This window comes from Boeremia exigua (genome assembly GCF_020726555.1).
Source record: "Boeremia exigua strain MPI-SDFR-AT-0100 chromosome Unknown C7974scaffold_4, whole genome shotgun sequence".
NCBI lineage: Eukaryota > Fungi > Ascomycota > Dothideomycetes > Pleosporales > Didymellaceae > Boeremia > Boeremia exigua.
The window spans coordinates 2,890,702-2,913,728 of NW_025763521.1; the positions used below are offsets into that span (position 1 = coordinate 2,890,702).

At 50.4% G+C, this 23,027-nt stretch overlaps 11 protein-coding genes across 11 annotated transcripts; 5 read left to right on the forward strand and 6 right to left on the reverse strand.

Moving 5' to 3' along the window:
• The first annotated feature begins 69 nt into the window (after positions 1–69).
• C7974DRAFT_391689 (uncharacterized protein) lies at positions 70–995 on the forward strand. Its single transcript, XM_046141604.1, has 3 exons — positions 70–183; positions 283–430; positions 637–995. The coding sequence occupies exons 1-3, from the start codon at positions 170–172 to the stop codon at positions 769–771; spliced, it is 297 nt and encodes a 98-aa protein (XP_045999705.1). The 5' UTR covers positions 70–169; the 3' UTR covers positions 772–995.
• Positions 996–1,456, forward strand: C7974DRAFT_423340 (uncharacterized protein; the record flags this gene model as incomplete). Its single annotated transcript, XM_046144378.1, has 2 exons — positions 996–1,079; positions 1,143–1,456. Coding segments are annotated over 2 exons (396 nt in total), but the record flags the coding sequence as incomplete, so codon positions are not given.
• A 408-nt stretch (positions 1,457–1,864) lies between these two features.
• C7974DRAFT_423341 (uncharacterized protein) lies at positions 1,865–2,215 on the reverse strand (the record flags this gene model as incomplete). Its single annotated transcript, XM_046144379.1, has 2 exons — positions 1,865–2,031; positions 2,081–2,215. 2 exons carry the CDS (start codon positions 2,213–2,215, stop codon positions 1,990–1,992), a joined length of 177 nt encoding a protein of 58 aa, XP_045999707.1. The 3' UTR covers positions 1,865–1,989.
• A 1,146-nt stretch (positions 2,216–3,361) lies between these two features.
• C7974DRAFT_391694 (uncharacterized protein) lies at positions 3,362–3,849 on the reverse strand. The gene has a single exon (XM_046141605.1). It carries the CDS (start codon positions 3,823–3,825, stop codon positions 3,370–3,372), a length of 456 nt encoding a protein of 151 aa, XP_045999708.1. The 5' UTR covers positions 3,826–3,849; the 3' UTR covers positions 3,362–3,369.
• Positions 3,850–5,012: 1,163 nt separating this feature from the next.
• C7974DRAFT_471163 (uncharacterized protein) lies at positions 5,013–6,442 on the reverse strand. Its single transcript, XM_046146490.1, has 3 exons — positions 6,127–6,442; positions 5,316–6,056; positions 5,013–5,260 (listed from the first exon to the last, which is right to left on the reverse strand). Exons 1-3 carry the CDS (start codon positions 6,200–6,202, stop codon positions 5,133–5,135), a joined length of 945 nt encoding a protein of 314 aa, XP_045999709.1. The 5' UTR covers positions 6,203–6,442; the 3' UTR covers positions 5,013–5,132.
• Positions 6,443–7,022: 580 nt separating this feature from the next.
• C7974DRAFT_451884 (metallo-beta-lactamase superfamily protein) lies at positions 7,023–8,129 on the reverse strand (the record flags this gene model as incomplete). Its single annotated transcript, XM_046145799.1, has 2 exons — positions 7,023–7,725; positions 7,780–8,129. 2 exons carry the CDS (start codon positions 8,127–8,129, stop codon positions 7,023–7,025), a joined length of 1,053 nt encoding a protein of 350 aa, XP_045999710.1.
• A 1,390-nt stretch (positions 8,130–9,519) lies between these two features.
• Positions 9,520–9,972, forward strand: C7974DRAFT_285444 (uncharacterized protein; the record flags this gene model as incomplete). The annotated part of the gene is made up of 1 exon (XM_046137620.1): positions 9,520–9,972. A coding segment is annotated over one exon (453 nt), but the record flags the coding sequence as incomplete, so codon positions are not given.
• Positions 9,973–10,919: 947 nt separating this feature from the next.
• Positions 10,920–13,291, reverse strand: C7974DRAFT_433089 (uncharacterized protein; the record flags this gene model as incomplete). The annotated part of the gene is made up of 11 exons (XM_046144891.1): positions 10,920–11,024; positions 11,237–11,504; positions 11,554–11,761; positions 11,840–12,018; positions 12,080–12,353; positions 12,409–12,453; positions 12,508–12,563; positions 12,618–12,742; positions 12,800–12,975; positions 13,031–13,139; positions 13,199–13,291. 11 exons carry the CDS (start codon positions 13,289–13,291, stop codon positions 10,920–10,922), a joined length of 1,638 nt encoding a protein of 545 aa, XP_045999712.1.
• A 468-nt stretch (positions 13,292–13,759) lies between these two features.
• Positions 13,760–16,730, forward strand: C7974DRAFT_451885 (Alpha/Beta hydrolase protein; the record flags this gene model as incomplete). Its single annotated transcript, XM_046145800.1, has 7 exons — positions 13,760–14,082; positions 14,146–14,347; positions 14,432–14,635; positions 14,695–14,985; positions 15,035–15,201; positions 15,745–15,863; positions 15,911–16,730. 7 exons carry the CDS (start codon positions 13,760–13,762, stop codon positions 16,318–16,320), a joined length of 1,716 nt encoding a protein of 571 aa, XP_045999713.1. The 3' UTR covers positions 16,321–16,730.
• Positions 16,731–17,296: 566 nt separating this feature from the next.
• On the reverse strand, positions 17,297–17,881 carry C7974DRAFT_293532 (heterokaryon incompatibility protein-domain-containing protein; the record flags this gene model as incomplete). Its single annotated transcript, XM_046137662.1, has 1 exon — positions 17,297–17,881. A coding segment is annotated over one exon (585 nt), but the record flags the coding sequence as incomplete, so codon positions are not given.
• A 1,478-nt stretch (positions 17,882–19,359) lies between these two features.
• On the forward strand, positions 19,360–21,854 carry C7974DRAFT_391698 (GMC oxidoreductase-like protein). Its single transcript, XM_046141606.1, has 2 exons — positions 19,360–19,780; positions 19,878–21,854. The coding sequence occupies exons 1-2, from the start codon at positions 19,657–19,659 to the stop codon at positions 21,590–21,592; spliced, it is 1,839 nt and encodes a 612-aa protein (XP_045999715.1). The 5' UTR covers positions 19,360–19,656; the 3' UTR covers positions 21,593–21,854.
• Positions 21,855–23,027: the final 1,173 nt, after the last annotated feature.

Below are 23,027 nucleotides of genomic sequence, written 5' to 3' on the forward strand. Positions count from 1 at the left end.
CACGTGACCGGCAGATCATCGGTAGATCTACCCCACGCGACAACCACAGCATCATCTTTCGCAGCGCCCAACACGCGCCTCGCAACCGCACCCGCACCCACACCGACCCACACGCCAACACGCCCCGAACAACACAACCACACAATCTTAGACGCGCACAGCTCCCGCCATGCTTTTCTTCAGGTGCGCACACCCACCCAGCACCCACAATGCTCTTGTAGCGACCCGCCAGCCCGCCCACACTCTCCACGCACGGCCAGCAGCACGCTGACACGGACACAGCTTCTTCAAGACGCTCGTCGAGCACGAGATCACAGTCGAGCTCAAGAACGAGGTCCAGATCCGCGGGACGCTGAAGAGCGTTGATCAGTACTTGAATATCAAGCTGGATAACGCGGAGGCGGTTGATGAGATTCGGTGGCCGCATTTGGTATGTTGATTGCTCTTTTCTGGACTCTTTCTGGGGGCGACTGGGTGGGAGTTGGAGGGGAGGAAGGACGAGCCAAGTCGAGTGTTTGGGACGCGGGCAGAGCTAGGTCAAAGAAGCTCCAACGACGAAGCTGCCCAGAAGGAGGCGTGCGACGCAACAGCTAGAGAGCACGTGGTCAGCAGGCAATTGCAGCTAACGCGCACCAGTGCTCCACCAAGGACATGTTCATCCGTGGCTCCGTCGTCCGCTACGTCCACCTGCCCTCGGGCGCCGTCGATACCGCGCTTCTCGAGGACGCGACACGGAGAGAGATCGAGGCGACGAAGAGCAAGGCGAAATGAGGGGTTTCGGAGACTATGCCGAATAGTTGAGACAGGGTCACGGCCATCACGATGAACGAGGCCGCCAGATCGCGGACGATAAAAGTCGCGGTGAAGGCATTATAGGAAGATTCGGTGGAAAATGTGATGATGAAGTCTTGCATGGCAGCGGAATTGGAGAGAGATTCTATCGTGGATCGCGATGGAGAGCATGATAATACCCATGATTTATGATCACAGCTGTTCACCGTTCACATCTGCTTCACGTTCTCTATGTATTCGTACTCACAGTCCCTTTCTCTCGATTTGGAAGGAACATTGGCTCGCCGGTACGTTGAGACTGACTTCGATCGTCCTGCATATTCAGCGACATAGCGCTAACATGCATCAAGTTCTCATACGAGAGCCATCAGACCAACAACCTATCGACAATCAATCCTCAGGTGAAGGCCACAAAATCACGTCCAAGCGCGTCGCAGTCGATCTCTGCAGTGAAACGTCGTACGATAGCCGCTTCTTTGTTTGTTTCCCACCCCAGCCCGCGCCGCACTTGTCTCAGATACCGGTTTGCTCTCAACGCACCTTCCTTCTCTGCACCCCACCACCAACTTCCTCCTCTCCAGCAACAAACCCCCTCAAGCACACACACCACCCACCTCCAACCTCACCACCACCATGACGATCCTCAGCCTCCTGCACGCCCTCAGTAAGTCCCCCGCCCCAGCCAGCACCTCACACTAACACCCCAGTCTTCAACCGCCCGCTCGCGCCCCCGCTCCCCCCAAGCAACCTGCTCGCCCGCCTGCCCACACTCCCCCTCCCCCTCCCGCACACCCTCTGGATGCACATCTCCGCCCTCTGCACCGCGGGCCTCGTCCCGCGCAACCGCGCAACACCGCTGCTCATCCTCGCCGCGTACCTGCTCGCCGCAGAAGTGCATGCGCTGTGGTGCTGCGCTAAGCTCGCGCAGTTGCAAGCGGTGCTGGATTAGCGGCTTGTGGCGCTTGGGGTGGGGAGGGAGGGGCGCGGGGCGACGGGGTGTGTGGCGTGTATGGCGGGTGTGCTGAGAAGGGCGGTTGCGCGGGGTGGGGGCACGGGGTGGGGGCGCGGGGGAGGGGGTGTGAGATTCAACTGGGTTCTTGCGGGCGAAGCTGGGTCTGGCGCTGGGACGTGTGGTGGGTTTCGGCAGCGCGTTGGGGTGCGTCACGGCTTGGGGTGATGGGGTCGCGTTGGCGTTGTTCAGTCGCGGTTCTCAGACAATGAAGCGCTGCTCTTTGGGGTCTGGGGCGGTTTCTCGGGTCCTGAAGATGTATCCTGTTTCCGCGCTCACGGCGAGGAGCAGGGCAGCGGCGACGCCGAAGAGGGCGCCGGGGAAGCCGAGGAACGCGCACGCCGCGTAGATGATCATGGTGTAGAGGTATGCGGTGCGGAAAAGGAGCAGGAGCAGCGGGCTTGGAGCTCTCATGTTGTGTTCGGCGCACATGGGCATGTGGACGGTCCGTACTCTGCGTACGGGCGGCGATGGCGGCAGGGAACCCGCAAAGCGAGGCGGTGCGTGGTTCGATAGACACCCCAGTCCTACCGAAAGTGAAGTGAAAGCCCCGTCTTCACGACCGCTTCCTTCACTGAAAGCGCCGTCCCAGAGTGTAAGTAATAGATACCGTATCGCCCAGGCCACGCGTCTCGCGGTCAGCTCGTATCGGTACCTGCGCTAGGTCTCACATCACGACGAGTTTAGCACACAGCTCGCGTTGGATACGGACCGTCCCCTCACGCACATCCAGCGGTCAGTGACGTGTCTGTGCACTTGCGAGCGGGACCTACACTTTTTGTGGGGCGGTGGAGGCTAGTTGCGGCCGGCGGTCGTGTTCGACGGCGGACGCTGGGAAGGCTGAAGATCCCGCACATGTCGGCATGCATGGCTGGTGGCTGTGTGGCCCCGCTTTTGTGTCTGGGAATAGCAGCTTGCAGTTTGTGGGGTTGGGGTTGGGTGGTGGAGATCCGGATCAGCCGAGTGCACGTGGTGGCCGTGTTGGAGGGTTCTACGCACTTGTTCCTCCGTACTCTGTGCACCGCAGAATATAGATAAACGTTGCTCAGGGTCTTCGGCGGAGGTGGAAGCCTTGATTTGCTTCGTGGTCCTTGGTTTCGGTGGCATGGTGAGTGCACAGCCAGTTCTGCTCGCTCACGAAACTATCCGGTCCTCAAACTTGATTTACTGTAGGCGTAGTGTAGAAAGTGTTATGGCTTTGAATTTGACAGTTGACCTGGAGTCAAGACATTTGGTACGTCAATCATTACATATGCCACGGAGTAGTGAGATACAAGAGTCCGCCTCAGAGACGAGCTCAACAGGTGGAGTGCGACACCCGTTTTGGACAAACACAGCAGTGGTAAGGCATTGCTCGTTTGTACCCGTAGTAATGTCATTGCTCATCTCTTGTGCGGTTTCGACGCTGTCAACGTTCCTGATGATAAATATCTTGCACCGCGCGTGAGAAGGTAAACAAATATTATTACTAGAACTTCCACCTCAATCCAGTGTAGGAATACAGAGCTATCCCCTACTGTTCTCTTGTAGTATAAAGCAAATACTACTGCCCATAACTGCCCCTCGAACTACCACAGATCAAGAGGATTTCTGCGATTCTCAGTTCGCTCTTGAATCGCGTCCCAATGCTCTTGGATACAAGTTCCGTTGAATCTGAAAAAATCTGCCACCGCAGATGGCTGATCTGCACCAACCAGGTCGAATCTTGAGTGAACAAAGCCAATGTCCCCATCTACTCCTAGATGGGTGATTGTGAAGTTGACCGTGTCAGGCGAGATGAAGGCCAACGACTGGAGAGTGTTTTCGCGGCCAGAAAGGGCATTCGGGTTATGCTGTATGAGATCCAAGGCAATGTGGTCGTTTACAGCGCGGATAGGGTCCCGGTCGATATAGAGCTTCTGTATGTACTGCTGGAGAATTGCGCGTTTCTGTTGGAGAGATGCTGCTCGAGGCGGGCAATAGGGAGTGGCTGCTATCATCGAGGGGAAAGCAGCCGAAAGGAGGAAGAGCTGGAGTAATTGCATGATGTGCAGTAATGGATCCGATGTGAATCTGGTTTTGTAAGTGCTCTCTGTGGAAGGGGTTGATGGGTATTTATAATGCCACCTTCGGGCCAATTGACCATCGGTCGGTGAACGCCGTGTCCGCTTTTCTTAAATCCCGATTGTACTCGTAAGCAGAACGGACTAAAGACGGAATTACAGAAAAGATGAGACTACTGGGACTTGTTTTCTCGGTGGTTTTGTGGAACTCTTGAGATTGCATTCGCCGATTCATGCGTAGACTTGAGAACAATCAAACGATCGCTGTATTTGATTACTACTCAAGCGTATCAGACCCCCATCTGCGATCAAAAAAAGCCCTAAAAAGGAAACAAACATGGCTATCCTTGAGTGTTCCCAAGTCTGAGAGAATTTTCAGCAGAGCATCTTCCCCTGAGACTCTACCAAAGAACGCACATTGTATCTTGTTTTGCAGTCCCAACGAGATGCATAGCCTACGGTATTTGTCTATCGAGCTGAAACAAGTAGTGTGATTGTTTGTCAAGGCCATACGCGCCGAATCTAAGGGCCTTGTGGCCCACTGCTCTTGGACCTGCGAGTCGGCCGAATAGAGAATGTTTGACCTTATTGGCGTGGGCTATTACCGTCGTACCGAGATTGAGACGCAGTACATCACGGATTTGCATGGTTCGTGTAGATAAGACCGTTGCGGTATGGAGTTTGGGTGCTGCGCGAGGTGCCGGCGAATTTATGCTGCTGAAAGGCACAACCCCAGATGGCAACGTCGTTCTCGCCCTGAACGAGCGTGAGCGGGCTGATAGCATTGGAACGCAATTGGGTATTCCTGAGCAAGGGGCTGATAAGCAGAAGGTAAGGTCAGACTCTAGTGTTGAGAATAGCTCAAGTGGACAAACTCCACTCCTTCTTACTATGCGTCAGAAGAAGACTGTGAAGTATTGTCTCTGTAGGTCAAGTAAATGGTGACAGTCTGGAGTGCAAGATCTTCCCCCTCCCAAACCACCAAACAAAAGAAAAAGAAGAAAAATAAAAGACTTCAAGGAAATGGTCAGCAAGGTATCACTGAGATTGTTCGCTGCGAAGGGAGGGAGGTTACGTGTATTTTTACGGCCCTGCACGGCTACCAGTATTTCCTGATTGTTTGAGCGTGGCTGACTGCATAGTGTACAACCATAGAGTTGGACTGAAAAGGTGAACGAAAGTTACATTTGCCTCTCTTTCTTCCAAGGTGAACTAGGCTAGACTATGTGCACCTAGCAGCTTACGTTGGCTTAGCACCAATGATTCGTTGGAAAAGGCTAACTAGACCGTCAATAAGAGAATTTTTCTCCTACAATCTCCTCGCTTAGAGCCCACAGACGCTCCGCGTTGTCTTCGCTGGAAGCATACTCCAGGGCCTTCGCGACCTGACAGTCATCCAGGAATGCACCTGAGAAATCTGTAGGTCTTGTTAGCTACATCTACGATGCTAGAGGTAAGTAAAGTATGCTTACCGTCAAGTCGGGGATCTAGCGCAGCAGCGACAGATGTGGCAGCACCCTGTTCCAACGTCTTCTCTTTTGGCATCTCCATTTGCTTTTGTTCAAACATCTTCATAACGATCGGCCAGCTCTCTGGATCCACACCAGCCGCTAATCCTGTCTGTTGGATGTTTCCTGGATGAAGTGAATAGCTCTTTACTCCCTTGCTTTCCAGTTTCCTAGCCAAAGCAACAGCGAAGAGGATATTGGCGGTCTTGGATTGTCCGTAAGCTTCCCAGGTGTTCCAGGGAGTAGATGTGAATTGAGGATCCGAGAAATTCACTGGGCTAAATTGATATAGCTTCGACGAGACATTGACTACACGAGCGCTGCCGTTGGCCTGCTCGAGTTGTGGTACAAGAAGATTGGTGAGAAGGAAGTGGCCGATATGATTAGCAGCGAATTGGCTCTCTACACCTTCACGCGTACGGACCAGCTTAGTACCCATGATTCCAGCGTTGTTGAGCAAGACATCGATCTTTGGAGCAAGTGCTGCGACTGAGGCGGCAGCAGTGCGGACGGAAGAGAGCGACAAAAGATCTATCTGGACGAAGTGTGCCTTGGTTGTAGGACTGATCTTCGAAATTACCTCGATAACAGGAGAACCTTTGGATTCAGTCCGGCCAAGGAGAATGATGGCGGAGGGTTTGGCTGAGGCCAGAGCCAGGGCGACAGCTGCTCCGAGACCGCCAGGACTGGCACCAGTTATGACGACTGTCCTGATTGTCAGAAAGCAAAAAAGAAGAAAAAGAAGAAAAACAGGGGAAGGTGAGTGACTACTCACAAGTCTTCTCAGCGACTTGCATAGGTAAAGCGGCGACCACGTCGCTGGCAGTGGTGGAGGAGTTAAACTTGGACATGATGATGTGTATTATCAAAGTGGACTGAGAATATCGATGTAGTAAATCTTAGTAGCTATGATGCTGTTCAACAGCGGACAACTTCGCTCTTTATATGCGTCCAATTCACGTTGCGCAAATTTACATTCTGATACCAACAGAAGAGAAAGTAAGCCAGCTCGCTATCCAGTGTATAATGCACCCCGAAGCTCCGTTATAAGAGTATGTCCGTCGTGGCTTTGTCAGTCAACGCTTCAAGAGAGGTCCGTGTTGTCAATGTTGTCAATGTAAAAGGGCAGTCGGTCTGATCTACCCAATCATGTGGTAGTCAGTGGGGACAGCTTAGCTAACATCAGAGGGATTTACTCAAGTGCAGTCGGGCCGACGCAAATCCAGCCCAGGCCCAAAGGAGCGTGAGACATGACTCAGATTTTGCGAAGACTATGCCCATCCCCCGCGTTATGGTTACTGAAGTTTGCAGCATTTTCCAAAATTGAGTCCTTGCTTGCGCATAATACCTATGATGCATCCCCGCCACTAAACCCCTTGTTTGATATGTTTCCGTATGCGTGGGAACACGGGCGATATTTTTTGTCACTGGCACGAATGGAAAGTCGAGAATTATCCGTGTGTTGGAGTTGCACGTCCGTACTTCCTTCTCGGACACAATTCACTGCCATGATGCCTTCGCTTATTCAAGCTGTATTGAAGATTTTTTTCTCTACAAACTTATTTTCTACAAACACATGCAGCTGTGTACAAACCACCCAAGCACATCCTCGTTGACTACTGACACTCCTTACACTATAAGCGGTAATCGTTGCAGACACCGAGATGTCGCTCAAGCAACCAGATTCAACGCCTCCTGAAAGTCCTTCAGAAACAGCCACTTTGCCTGCTCTTTCCATCCCTTCTGCTTCCATTGGTTTGCTGACCGAGGAAATGTGTCAATAACAGTTGAAACAGTGTGATCGTGCGCAGCAACTAAAAAGACGTTGTCCTGATCGTCAAAGTCTCTCACAGCTCTGATAGTACGCATCGCGGTGCTCAGATCGCTGTTGACTTTGCCAGGTTGGAGCAAGGGTACAGAGCAGCACTTTGAAGGAGCAATTTGTGCAAGCTGCTTAGCGGCCAACGGGTTCGGGATGAGGTTGGGTACATGCACATGCTCAGGTAGGGGAACGGATGCGGATGGTCGAATCTGGCTCGCGTGGTGGTACACGTCGCCAGTGAACAACATGAAAGTGTCCGGTGTTGTACGGGCGAGGCCGCACAGGTGACCCAAAGCGTGGCCAGGTGCATCGAGCAGGTAGAAACTGCCGTCACCAAAATAGTCCAAGGCAGGGAGTCCGCCAATCGACAGTTTTGTGTCCGAGAAGTCGAGTTGACGGACCTCGCGATTCGCGAAATCAGTCACCAGAACAGGCGCATCAGGCTTTGTTGGCCATCCGGGGAAATACTCGTCTTTCACGCCAGGACCGACGATGAGTGTTGCGCTAGAGGGGAAGGTCGATGGGTCCCCAACATGGTCGACATGCGCGTGACTAGTCCAGACGTCAGCTCAGCATTTCTAGACAGACAGGTTTGAACTGATGTACCTCCAGATCAGTGCCTCAATGCTGGCCCTATCAATCCCTTCACGTTCCAATAAATCTGCCACATTCTCCACAGGCTCAAGTATAGCACCCTCGATTGCTTTTACTCCCTGCACAACCTGAGGTGCCATATTCTCCCAATCTTTGCGGGCCCCGAGATCAAAAAGGACTCGTCTGACCTTGCCCCCTTTGTCAGTGCAAGTGAGGACAAACACATAGCTGATGCCTTCAAATCTTTCGAAACCAGGTATCTGTGGATCTGTGAAGACTGCGGCTGGAATGTTTCCAATCTTACAGCCGGTGTCCATGATGGAAACATCGACGGTGCTAGTAGATTCTGGGATTGATATCATGTTGTGGAATAACTCGTTGTTGAGGGTCGAACAAAGATTGAAAGTTCTCTGGAGCTAGGGATTCAGATGCGTGCAAGCAGAACTTTTATACAGTCTCATCGGGGACACTGCGGTGTCTTCTATATCCACTTCGTCTATTGGTTACTTAGTAACACCACTAGGCAGATTCTTGAGCTAATTCTGTTGCATCCCAGGATGTGTTGACTACAAGCGAGCAAAGTGAAGTACAGACCTGACAAAACTGGAGGGGGATGCTGTATACTTCGCGCAATACTGGTCCGTGAGCTCGGAGAGCTTATTTTGCAGTCGTAATTACACTGAACTCCACGATGCTACCTTATCTAGTCACCGAGAATGACGTGTCATTGCTTGGTTATGTGGAATATTGCTCCACAATCGACCTGGAGGCCCTAGCCAATTTGAGTTGGATATAGCTGAGCACCATCAGATAACTATCTCCTTATCATAGCATATTGTAGTTTTAGAACCATTAGTTACTACTTATTTTCGGTTACTTTATCTAAATTTATAATACATAAACACGCGTACTGTATATAATTGTTAAAGTTTAAGCTGACAGAATTAAGGGTATAGAGCTAAATATAATCAGAGTGGTAAAAGGGGTACACGATACAAAATAGTAGAGCCTAACCAGGGAGGACAATCATAGTCTAGATACATTTGTTTCTCTTGCTTGCACCTTGGCCTCTGAACCTGCTTATGACCTGTGTCGCTATGTAATCGGTTTGTAAATGGAGACCTGGTGGCCGCCTGGGCGAGCATCGAGTACAGGCTCTTTTATTCCGTCCGCTCAGCGTTGAATATTCTTCCTGGCTTTACGCCGAGTTACACATTTTGTCAACGAACTTTACAACATAGGCACAAGAACTTCCACTCGTGATCCCTATGATTTCAATGGCAACGTGAGAAGGCGCATTTGTCTAAGCTTATTACTTCACATCGATCTAACTCATCTCGTGACCGCTTGGAATTGTCAGAATAATGCTCCTACCCCATCAAGTTCGAAGAGAAAGAGCCGGTAGTTAGGGCTGGAGCGACAAGTGAAAGCAGCATGAATTTTGCCACCAACGCGCTTGGCTAAGCCACAAATAAACATCCTCCTGCCTTTAGGCACCTCCACATCTACAACCACTGACCTCGAATCTCCCGCCAGAGCGACAGCACGGTTCTTCTCACCATGGCCGACAAATGTGTCGACCTTACGATCATTATCGCAGAGAAAAGGGCGGCGAGGCAGACACAGCAGGGAATGGCCATTGGAAGGTCCCGGAAAGAAAAAGAATATCGTATTGACACAAGCAAGCTTGCGGTCTGACCAAAGTATGTCCTGGATGTGAGGTCCCTCTACCAACAGCACTGACATGTCAGGGCGTCCGAAAACCAGCAGCGCTCACCATTCCTCCGTCTTCCACCCGAGTTGAGGAATCGGATCTACCAATTCGTGTTGCAGGCTGAGTCTATCTTGATCTATGCGCATCGCATCAGTACCTTTAGCACGTCAATCGTCATGCACTCGTGCTGCTCCTTCACTTCACCAAGGCAGATTCAACACTGGAGGGAGGACGACCAGCTGACCTTCCTGCCAGTCGTGTGCCGTCAGGTTTACGCAGAGATGCACGCTCTTCTATACACTCTCAACAATTTCATCTTCGTAGACGGCACGGCAATGCGGTCTTGGATGTCTTGCCGTACGCTGAGGCAGCGCCAATTGATCCGCAGCCTCAAGCTCCCTCGTGCTGCAACCAACTATTACCAGCACCCTCCCAATACCCAGCTCGTTCGAAAGTTTCCGAATCTCAAGGTCATTTACATGGACATGTGGTATTTGATTACAAAGGCCGACAACCTGAACTTTACGAATGCAGAGGAAGTCCTTGGCAGAGAGCTCTTGGAAGTATCGGCGGCACAGGCTAATGAAGGTGGAGGTGTACAAGTTATTGCGACCAAGTTCCTACTCGCTCATTACGTCTTTGGGACCTCTCTTGTTGGGGTTTAGGCAAGCAGAAGTATTGGACGATTGAGGTGCAGCGGAAGAGATTAGGCAGCTGGGTTCACATTGGACATCGACGGACAAGACAACCTGTTCACTGAGAATCTCGCCTTCTCCTTGACGCCGAATCTGGTTGAGTTGCGTATGGTGGAAATCGCCCCCAGCACCAACCGTGGTTGACACCCTCTGGTCGGCACACGACGTTGGCTCCACACTTCTTTTGCTCGGGGACTGGGGTGCAACCATCACATTGGCTGAACCTGGTCAATGTAGCCGTGATTTCTGCGCGGCCAAGCATGAGTACCTAGATAGCATCAAAAATTATGTCTTACCACCTTTGCCTTCCATACATGCACAGTTCAATGAATCGCCAATCGAGTGAACTTTCACGGCTCCTCATTATCGCAGTCCCACGCTGGACAGTTATAGTAGCTATATTCGGAAATGGTCCATACTGCACTCATGTACAGCATCTGCGACTGGTGGCAGCGGCGGCGCCTCGCTAGCAAGACCCTCCGGCTTTTCTCGCAACATGGCTGCACGCGCTTGTATTCTGTCGATAGTCGTCCTCTGCTTGCCAGATTGATAGTGCTGTATACCACATCAGAGAGCTTACTGACCGCGAAGCGACCTCGGGAAGCATCGAATCTTCAAACCTACAAGACCGCATGTCGTAATACACATGGAAAGTCCAAGATTCGACTCTGCACACTCTATCATACATGAACTCAATAGGCACGGCACCACGACGTACTGGCGATTGCAAGAGATAGCGAAACTTATTCTTTCGCAAACACAAATTTTTTGAACGCGTCGCCAGCAGTGGCAAGAGCGACCTCAGAAACGCCGACGAGACAGTTCCCGTGCTCATCGACGACGAGCACCTAAAGTTTTATATGTACACCAAGGCTGTTGCGAAAAATTGCTTCTGTCACAAAATCATCGAACCCACGATACATTCCCACGCTTCTTGACTTGTGCTAACCTGCCGTCTGGTACTTATTTTTGGCTTCGGTGGCGTTGTCGTACTTCCTGAGATCTTCGACGTGTACTGTCGAGGAAAACGGAGGGTGCAGATTGGCGATAATTGTAATACAAAACACCCATCGTCATCCTTTGTACTAGTTTGTGCCTTGACTTCCTCGTTGACCACAGTGTGGTCTTTCACATCGGTATTGTCGTCGAGTTGAGAAGAAATTTCAATCATTCTTTTGCGATGCTGCTTGTTCATTACACCTCTGGTGATGCCGCCGCAGTTGAAGATGTTGTCCAGAGCCTCCAAGGACAGCCCAGTGGTTTCTGGTAGGAAGAAGTAGATCATCGGGATGAAGCTCGCATTGAGGACCGCGAATATCACGTAGGTTCTACATTCTGTCAGCAGACACTCGCTACGCGCCTTATTGCGTTATTTACCTCCAACTGATACTAGTCGTTGCGACGGGAGTAATCATGACGACCAAAAATGTGAAGATCCAGTTGCTCATAACCGAGAGGGACACGCCACGGCTGCGGGTACGCAGGTTGGTGATCTCTGCGGGGTAGAAGAAAGGGATGGCCAGGAATCCCTGAGCGTAGAAAGTGTTGAACAGGAAAAAGCAGGCCACTGCGACTATGCCCATTGCTTAACTGCCCGAGCCATCTTTGTTCTTAGTGACATACCAAATAGCTGCGGAGAGGACTGTCATGGAAACGGTTTGACCGGCCGCACTGATGAGTAGCAGTTTCCTTCTTCCAATCTTCTCGATAGTCCACATTGGTATCATGGCTGCGAATAGGTATTCGATTCCGTTAAAGCCACCAATCATAAGTGAAAGCTTGCGGTCTAGTCCGACGGAGTTTTCGAGGACGTATGAGATGTAGTATGTGAGAAGGTTGATTCTGTTGTGCGACATCAGTCTCGGCGGATGTCTTCTGGGTTAATCAAAGGGAGTGCACTCACCCACTGAGCTGCTGGAAGGCCATGATGCCAATGCAGAGACACATTCGGCGCCAATTCTGCATCTTTCCGCCGTGAAGAAGCTCAGCAAAAGACACATCGCCCTCGGCACTTTTCTCCACTTCTCGTGCGTGTATGATCGTGCTGCATAGGTTCGAGATAGTCACTTCGTGTGGCTCTTCGGCATTCTCGGGAATAGGGGTTATCCAATCGAGGACGGCCTTTGCTTCTTCGTCTCTGCCTTGTGCGATGAGCCATCTTGGAGATTCTGGGAGAACTGGGCATTGATCAGTCGCTACCATGACATATGGGTTACACCTTGGTGTACTCACACACGACCATGAACGCCATCAATAGTCCGAACAAAATTTGCAAGGCTGACAACACATTAGCTCCACAACACCAGCTTGTCAGAGACTTGGATCACGCACCTATCGGGAACCGAAATTGCATATCGGTCATATAATCAGCGCATGCATAACCCACCCTACAGGAACGTTAGCGAGGGAGATGAAACAGTCCTGCATGGCTCGGATCTTACCAATAAGCAATTACAACACCCCAGATGATGAGCCAGCCGTTGAACGCTGCGATCCTACCCCTCTCATCGTGTCCAGAAATCTCGGATGCCCAATTGGGGATGGTGGAGAAATTCAGTCCGTCTCCCTGGAGGAAAAAGTCAGTGGCTTTCCCCTTCGAATTTTAATTTGAGTGAGGCCTCACCAAGCCTGTAATGACTCGGCCCGCAATGAGTTGTCCCATAGTGTAGGCAGTAGTCTGGATAGTAGCACCAACAGCCATAACAATAACTCCAAGAACCATGCAGGTACGGCGACTGTAGTAGTCGCCTCTCATAAAGGCAAACATAGCTCCAAAAAAACATCCGATCTCGTAGATTGCTGAGATCTAGTTGTCAGCGTTCACTCTCCCACTGGTGCCCGCCCGGTCACTCACCAACCATAAGTCCAAGAGAAGCCGCATTGGGGTTTTTGAAGGTGTTGCTGAATGGCGTGCCTTCAGCACCTATCAGACCAGCCATGACGCCCTGGTCGTACCCCAGCCACTGGACGTGGTGAGACGGTTTGTTCAAGGAGATGGAAAATTAATGAGAACTATACGTACCAGCATTCCAAGACCTGAAGCGACCGCAACGGCGTTGATGACAGTCTGCCCCTGGCCTGTAAAGGCGAAGCGGCGGGCTGTGAGAAGTTTCATGGTGCGAAACGAAGATAATACGTCAGGGAATTGGCAATAGAGAAATTATCTTCCTTGTCAGAACCAGTCAACCACGGCTTCCTAATTCTGTCGAGCATGAAGGCTGTGAAGGTCTATATATGATGTTCGCTCGGCGTGTGCTGGTGTCTTCCGCAAGCGCCCGAGGCCACACATGGCTCGATGTACAGATCTGGGGTGCAGCAGATCCAATCGGTTGGGTGATCCGCGTAAGAGTGAGGGGACCCCGCGAATGAATCGCTATACCACAACGGCCGATGGGGAGGAAATACGCACTCGGTGACCCAGCTTGCAACTAGCGCCCTTGCCTCTACTGCTGTCCCGAACAGGCATCTAGAGCCACACCACCATGCTCCGATTGAGCTGGAGTCCCAGGTACCCAAGGCACACGAGTTCTCTGATTGATATTCCACTCTGGCAAGCTTGCCCACAGATCTTATCATCTTCAAGATGTCAAACATTCGATCATTCGAAATCTCGGTACCCGAGAGCCTTCTAGAGGAGACCAAGACAAAATTACGTTACGCTCGGCTCGACGATGGTATGAACAACGTTCAATGGAACGATCTTGAGATTGGCCATGTTGCTTTCAAAGAGGTTGTTGAATTCTGGCGCGATGACTACGACTGGCGAAAACACGAACGTTATCTGAATACTTTCAACCACTTCCGGGCCTCGATCACTGTCCCCAGTTTCAACGCTCTCGACATACATTTTCTTCACCACCGGTCGTCCAGGCCAGATGCGATACCTCTCATTTTTGTACATGGCTGGTATGTATTGCAAGCTCTGCACCTTAGATCCAATTGGGGTGTTGGCTTATGGGCTGCTACCAGGCCAGGATCGTTTCTCGAGGCAACAAAGTTGATTCCTCTTTTGACAGAGCCTCCAGAAGAGAGACAGGCCTTCCACGTGGTTGCGCCGTCTATCCCAGGTTACGGTTTTAGCGAATATTCCAAGAAATCAGGATTTGGCCTTGCGCATCATGCGGAGTGTTTCGCGCTACTAATGAAGGAACTTAACTACGAGCAGTATGTAGTCAGGTAAGGGATCAACCCCATCTCCCTCTCTCCTGGACTGATCGTGCGCTGTATCATTGCTTATGCTGCTAACCATCTTTAGGGAGGGGACTGGGGCTCATCCGTGGTCCGATATATGGCTCTAGACCATCCGGAAAGTGTTCTTGCCATCCATATCAACATGTTCCTCGCTTTGCCTCCAGTCGAGAAGAAAGCCCCTGAGAAGTATGCCCGATACGTTGCGAACGATTACAGCATTCAAGAGATCAGAAACCTTGAACGGACTCACTGGTTTGCGACTGACGAGGTAAGGATAACATTCTGATTCTAGTGCCAGTTTCGTGAGCTGACTATTCAAAACTTCAGCGTGGATATCAACGGATCCAGGAGACGAAGCCTGTAACTCTAGGCTATGCACTCCACGATTCTCCGGTTGGGATGCTAGCCTGGTTTGTTGGCAAACTCAAGGCTTGGACAGATGACTACCCATGGACACCAGAAGAGCTGATACACTGGGCATTCATCCACTACCAGGGTAGCCCAAGCGCCGCGATGCAAATTTACAAAGAAGCTCAAGCAGTTTTGAACAACGATGCATCGAGTATGCTAGGGAGATACATCTCGCAGCCAGTTGGAGGCTCTCTGTTCCCCAAAGAGGTAGGTGAAACAGTCCGATGAGATCTTCCAAGGCTAATGCGCGACACAGCTTTGGCTTTATCCACGTGATTGGGTTTCAGAAGCTTGCAATATCCGGATGTGGAAACAGCATAGCCGCGGCGGCCATTTCATTGCGTGGGAGCGACCGGAACAACTTGCTGCCGATGTGGCAGAATTTTACAGCAAAAATGGGCCTGTTTTTGGCAAGCTGGATCAGTAAGGCTGATTTATCTTCTGGGTTTGTCTAGCCATACAAGAAGACTCTCTTACGTCATTCAGTGAGGTTGTGGATGCTAAATCGATCAATATGTGCAGGTTCTGACTTCATACTGTCTGTGGTATGCTCGGGCCATACAACGGCTTCAAACCCGTGAAAGTTGCTGTCTGATCGCTCCTTAAACGCTCCCGGGGACGCGAAATTGCTGTAAACGTACGCTCCCAAGCAACATCACATCATCCAGCTTGCGCACGCCAACGTATCGCATTGTTGAGACCGTTTGGAGATCTGGGTGGAGTATTTACCAAAGTCGGCCAGCTGTGGGGTGGCTGCAGTGATGCTGTGCGCACACCAAATCTTTTGTATCCAAGCGAGACCGCTTGTGACGTCAGCATTCCTGCTCGATCGTTACGATTACTCACGCTGTGTCCCACAGAGCATGATATCTAACGATAGGCGCTTTGGAACATGCTTTTCACGTAATCCATCATTGACAAAAAGTGCGTGTATGGTCTGCGTGGTCTGTCTCACATTGAATAAAGTGTAGAAGAGCTCTACGAAGGCGGATGTGTGAAGAATATCGGAGTCTCCAACTTTAACTCGCAATCGATCTTCGACATCTTCACATACGCAAAAGTGAAGCCATGCATGTTGCAGATTGGTAAGTGTCACACACGAGTCGTAATATTCTCTACTTACGATTGCAAGAACATCACCCATACTTAGTTCAACCCAATCTCGTCGACTTCTGCAGAGACCAAGGAATTATGGTCACCGGCTACAGTTCATTCAGCCCACAATCATTCCTTGAGCTTCCACCGACCTTCCCGACCAAGGCTTCGCAGATGCAGTCGCTGTTCGAAGTCCCCTTGATCCAACAACTTGCAGCCAAGTACGGGAAGTCGCCAGGACAGGTTCTCTTGCGATGGGCTGTACAGAGGGGTAAATGCGTTATCCCAAAGAGCAGTTCTAAGGAGAGGATGAGGGAGAACCTGGATGTGTTGGGTTTCGAACTGGCATCCGAGGAACTGAGCGAGATCGCTAGTCTTGACCAAGGTCTGCACTTCAACGATCCTGGCGTCTACCTCCCTGGTCGACCTTTGCGCCTATTTGCATGATTCTTGCTACTTTTCAGATTGCGATCAGATAGTAAGGTGTCTCGCAGCCATTGTTTAAAGCAATGTAGAGGCCTGAGGAGGGACCGCGACGAGATTTGAAGCTGCATTTCACAGACATAGCAGTTTTCCCTATCTTGACACATATGCAGCCTAACAAGAAATATCAAAGTAAGACTGATCAAGCTAGAACAATAGTTAACCAGCGAGGTCTGCAGTCTTTCCATAACTTTAGGTCGACAGTGCCAATTGCGATTCTTCTCGCGACTCCGTCATCATCGCGACTGATCAACATGACATGCAGGTACCATATACTGTCCTCCATTCTTGGTCGCTGATACTCGCCAGACGTGTGTAAAGTCGCGTGTGTTTGAGCGTAACGAGAGTTCTCCGAAGCTATTCCAGCTGTGATGACTATAACTGCATGATCTTCATTCAACCTGAGGTTGTTGTTAATCCAATCCTTAGGTAACTGTGCCATCTCGCCAACGATGAGCCCATCATGACTACAAATACCAAGCTTCGTGTAGTCAATACTAGGCTGATGAATGGATCCTGCAGGCACGTGGAGCCTCACATAAGCAGATGTTGTTCGAAATATGAGTCTGCCAGGGCGGCAAAATGCTCCTACATCTGTTTTGTCAACTGTTCCGTCTGTAGCGACCGTCCATGGATTCTGGATTGATGTTCCCCATTCGAGACTGGCGTCTTTGGTAGGCATGTACCTCATCTCGGCATACAAAGGGTCAACAGCAGGGATCGTGTCCAGATTATCAAAGTTCACACCTTTGGAGAACCACGCTTCGTCTTCCAGGATTCATCGAAGACCACAGTCCTTGTCGACAATGTAAAATCGTACCAAAGTCCCGGTCTCCCATTAGTCTGCGACTGCGGGTCTATAGTGGCTGAATTTATGCAGCTGGAAAGGCCTCGTAGTGGTCATGATCTCGCCGAGCTCTTCTTGCGACGAGTGTCTATTACAGATCCAGTACGCTTGCCATTCGGTGATAAAGATGACCCGTCGCGACAAGGTGAACTCCTGGTAGGTCCAACCACGGCTATTCCAGAATGACTTGGAAATATTCGGGCTGAAGTTATCGACAATGAATCGATACTTCAAGTGAAATTTTCGATTCCAGTTCGAAACCTGCGAACGCCGAGGCCTACCAACCACACCGGGGAGGCCGATATCTAGAGGTATGGCCGCTATGAGAGTGAAAGATGCCATGTGATAGATGCGGTCCATGGCATTGATCTGTTCCAATTTCGCCTCGAGATCATCCTGTACAATACACAATCGGTCTACCCACAGGTACCGCTCACCCATGTCGGCGCAGAATCTGATTGCATCGCGAATCAGGTCTGGGATGCCGCTGAGCAATTTCAGGCATCCGGGCTTGCAAAGTTCATTCTGATTGGATTGTTCGAGCTGCAGCTCCTTTGCTTCTGGTGTGCCGCCCCAAGTGTAGCTTAAGGTCACATAACGCGAGGGAGGGGAGCTCGGTAGCTCAACAACGCAATAATCGTACGTGTTGATAGCTCGGAAACCAGCCGGTAGCAGTTCGTGATCAGCATCGAGACTGCATTTTCTCGTTTCAATGCTTCCATGTCTGGACTCATCTTTATGACCATGCTCGCACAAATCCAGTAGCCCACTAAACTGCGCCGTGTTGATGTATTCATCGTTCCATCGTACGACGGCGCTCAGATCTAGTGTCCCACGTCCGTAGGTCAGGTCGATTTGCAACCCAAATGTTGGTTGGAGCAGCTCATCCGGATTGTCTGACCCGGTGCATCTGTGCGTACCGAGGCCCTTGTCGTCTGACCAATGCTTCTTAGCTTCGTTGGGCGTCTTGTACTCGTCGAGGTGAGGAAACCGTGAGCGCAAATGCGAACCGAGAGGTGCTGTCATAACAAGGTAAATCACCGTGCGGATTGGTGCAAGTCGCTCTTGGCTTGGGTCCGGAAGGTTGGAATGATCAACGAGTCGCAGATCATTTGGCTCAGTAAGGTATAGAGGCATGCTCGTATTTGGAAATGTAGAAAGCGCTGGGTTTATAGTTCCGTACTGGCTCTTGCTAAGGCAGAAATGTCCGTAATCGCGTATTTCTACATCGAGAAGTTGATCCTCGAGTCTGTTGTCGTTCACGTTCAAACTTTCGAGGGCACCATCGCTGACTGCTTGACACATGAAACACGCTTTACGCGCTAGCATCTGGCCTAACGTGATTGACTTAGGGTGTTCCGAGCCCTTGTTGAGCCTTGTAGTGCTCAAGCAATCGAAGACATGATGTGCGTCATTCCAAATCTGGCAATTATCGCAGAGGCTTAGATTACGAAGTAAAGTCTTGTTGCATGTTCGACAGCTAAAGGCTGGCTCAGAGCCATCCTGAGGGTAATCTGTAACTGGCTTGGTAGCTTCGAGAACTAGATCAGAGGGTGGTTTAAGTCGTCTTTTGCTTATCAGCGAAGAAGCGGTTGGCGAGTTTTTAATAGCGCGGGATTGACTAGGACTTGGATTAGGCATCAAGAAGATGTTATTAGGTTACCATATCGTGACAAAGTTGAGGAAAGAGCGAGGCTAGGCTGTGTCCTAGTACCCCGCTATGTACAGCTTATCTAATACTTCAAGTCTATAAACAAAAAAGATATGAATCCAGATAAGAATATATAGATTTGGAAAACCAAGCTGTACTTTTATCTTACTCTTTAGGCCAGGACGAGAGCTAGGACATCTGTTTTTCATGGTAACTATTTCTTTCTGTTCTTATCGGTTCGTCGCGGCCAGCTCAACGCAGACATATTGTAAAGCTGAGAAGCACGTCCTTATTTCTCGCAAGTTAACATCTGCGACACTGCTGAGTTCTGTGCGGCGCCGAAGAGGAGCCGTTTACCGGTATCCACATGCGGAAATCGGACATTGAACCTGGATCCATCTGCCGAACCGTTCCCCTCACATCATTTATGGACTTTGTGACGAACCCTCAGTTACAGCGCAAGCGCACGAGCTGCTCAGACTGTTGACCTTAAGCATGCGTACACGGCAGCTGTATGTTGCAGATGCCGCAGCAGCCTATTGATCGCTCCTTTGCCTCTTCCTTTGCGGCTCAGCACAGAACGGCTGGAAGTGGGAAATGATGCGGCCTGCATACGAGGGTCAGACCGGGATAAACGGCGAGATTACATATCCACGTCAGCCGATATTACCCACCTGATACTTTCATCTTGCCTCCGACAACTGTTCCTCTTGCTCGACGAGCAGAGACGGACAACGTACCTAGGTACACGACCACCAGGACAGAAAGGTCTCAACATCATCTTGTCATATCCTGGGGGACAATGAAGATGGTCTATGTCGCCGTTATCAAGACCGCAATCGCACTTTGCACAGTCGCCATGGGAGTCGCTGCTGAATCGCATGTCCAGAACAGGACGGTAGCCAGCGCGACGTACGATTATGTTGGTATGCGACTTTCACCGTTTCCAGTCTTGCATGATCAGTGATCGACTTACGTCTCCCCTTGTCGAGTATCATATTGACTGGAGCTGACAATGAACAGTCATCGGCGGAGGTACTGCTGGGCTTGCAATCGCTTCTCGATTAGCAGTGCATGCGTCTGTCGCCGTTCTTGAAGCTGGCGGTCTCTATGAACAAGATAATGGCAATCAATCTGTCGTTCCGTACTATGGTCTCATCATGCCTGTACTTGGAATCGCAGAGGACTACCCAAAGAATTCACTGGTTGACTGGGATCTGCTCTCGACACCGCAGATCTCAGCTGGCGGTCGACGAATTCACTATGCGCAAGGCAAGACCCTTGGTGGTAGCTCAGCTCTCAACACCATGGCTTACCATCGGGGTACCAGAGGGGCCTACCAGCGATGGGCCAACTTGGTCGATGACCAGAGCTACGTGTTCGATCGGCTCCTACCTTACTTCAAGCGAACGTCTACTCTGACTATTCCAAACCTTGAGAAGCGACAAGCACCCAATGCAACTGCGTTGTACGATGCCTCTGCTTTTGATAACAAGCTGGGCGGGCCCCTTCAAGTTTCTTGGGCAAACTGGGTCGATCCGACTCAGAGTTGGCTCGCTCATGCTTTACAAGGCATTGGTCAGAAACTCGGCCCAAGTGGTCTCAGCACTGGCATCGTTGCTGGAGGGGCGTGGGTACCAACGACCATCAAACCAAAAGACGCGACGAGGAGTACCTCGAAAAGCAGCTACCTTGAAGCTGTGTTACTAAATAAGAAGACACAACTCACCGTCCATCTACACTCCCAGGCCTCAAAGATCATGTTTGACAGGAGCAAGAAGGCCACCAGCGTCAAGGTGATTAGCGATGGTGAGACATTCGAGATAGGCGCGAAGAAGGAGATCATACTGTCCGCTGGCGTTTTCCACTCGCCACAAATTCTGCAATTGTCAGGTATAGGTCCCGCTACGACGCTCCGCTTGCAGTCCATCGACGTCGTCTCGAATCTTTCAGGTGTCGGTCAAAATCTGCAGGATCAGATATTTTTCAATGTGCTGCGTGGGATCACCGTACCGAACACCGGCACATATCTCGCATCACCTGAGCAACAAGATATCGCTGTCCAGCAGTACCTCACCAATGCATCAGGACCGTACAGCTCTGCCGGCGGATACCTTTCATTTGAGAAGCTCCCTCCGGGCAGCCGCAAAACATTATCCCCTCGCACGTCGGATCTACTCGCTAAGTACCCTTCTGACTGGCCTGAGATTGAGTACATTGCATCCGGATTTCCGGGTGGCTTTCTCAACTTGACTACCGTCGGGGCCATTAGTGGCACGTTGTTGACGCCGACATCAAAGGGTAATGTGACTATCAAGAGCGCATTTATTGAGGATGCACCGGTCATCGACCTCAACTGGATGAGTGATCCAGCTGACGGAGAGGTACTTGTTGCAGCGTTCAAGCGTGTAAGAGAAGCTTGGAATAGCAGCGCGATTGCTGGTATCGTGGCTGGACCCGAAATTGCTCCTGGCGATGCAGTGGCCACCGACGCGCAGATCCTTGACTTTATTCGATCGGCAGCACAGCCAATCTGGCATGCGAGTTCGACGTGCGCAATGGGCAAATCTGGTGACAAGAGCGCAGTGGTTGATTCCATGGCGAGAGTGTTCGGCGTCAGAGGGCTTCGGGTGGTAGATGCCTCAGTAATTCCCTTCAGTCTACCCGGGCATCCACAGAGCTCTGTTTACATGCTGGCAGAGAAAATTGCGGATAGTATTCTCCAAAGCGTGCGATAGGCCGCCTCTGTATACACCTTCTGAACATCTTTCGATCAACGCCTATCGCACTTGTGACTTGGGGCTACTCCCGCCAGGTGGATTATGGTACTATATCTGCGCAAGCCCCCACTTTGACCTCCAATTAGGAAGTTACCCATTTCCAGAGTAACTTCTTCCATCGAAATCTCACCGTACATCTTCTTGAGTATCTTGTAAATCGCCCTAAGCTGTTTAACATTTTCGTCAAACCCATTGATTAGAGTGTTCTTGGACTGGAGCCCTTCTATCTGCAGTTCCTAGAAGAGAAGCGCTAGAAGCTAAGTTGGGATATATAAGGATATGGGTCTACACTACTATTATTGTATATTGATTGGCATCTATCTGTCAACGTAAAACACCATTAAAACAGCAACTTACAACTGTCTCTCGGCACTGCAAGTAGTTCATACAAGGGGCAAAATTCCAACAATGCAAAGCCAAATGACTCTAGCAAAAAGGTAGAACAGATCTTGGACTTTATGCCAAAAGTTCAGGTCAATGTAAGAGTGTGCTACGCGGCTGTTGGATTATGCAGAGTCCCGGTTAGCGAGACAAACTCGTCTTCAAGCTGCCTACATGCACAGTACTCAATAACCAGAATTTCTCCCCCAAACAAGAGTAAACTATCGTGAGATTCATCGTTAACTTGACGTTCTCGAGGATTTGCCTTTCTGGTAAGGTCTGCTGACTTCTCGCAGTGGAATACATGTAGGTAATTGCGACAACTAGGCTAAGCGGGATCTATGGGTTGTATGGAGAGTATCCATAGCTCGTTGTATCCTAAGCTCGACAGCTTACTTAGTCGCTATTCGATATCGATAGACAGCTCGATGTACTGATGTATTTTCAGCTCATTCAGTTCCGAAATCCCTGTGGAATCGCCCCACGGACCCTAATTCGGGTGGGTAGACATGATAAGCTAAGTCCTCCAGGCCCACAGAACCCCCTGTGGATCGCTTCGCTTGCTTTGTAAGAAGTATAGGCTTTGCTAGCAGTAGTACAGTGCATATTACCACTGTCCACATTTACGAATATGCAATTCTTATTAAGCTAGGGGCAGTGTTCGCCGGGCTGAGGTTCTAAGCACCCACAGCCTTAGCCTAACCCCTACCCATTCGCAAGAATACTCAAGCGTTCTTCAAATATATTAATAGGGTTCTCTGGGACCGTGATTGTAATGGACCTGCGTATTGCGCGTATCGAGGAGGTGTTTCTGGCTATAAGTCACGTCCTTTTCGGGGCTCGGATGGGATTCATATCCGTGACACGGACAAGGATAGATACCCAACATCTTACCAGCTTTCTTGGCGAATCCAAATGAATTTGGCCGTGTTAGAATCTGAATCGTGCATTCACTCGCTTGACCACCCACAACATTGTCGCCAACGCAGCCAAGATGTTCCATGAAACAAAG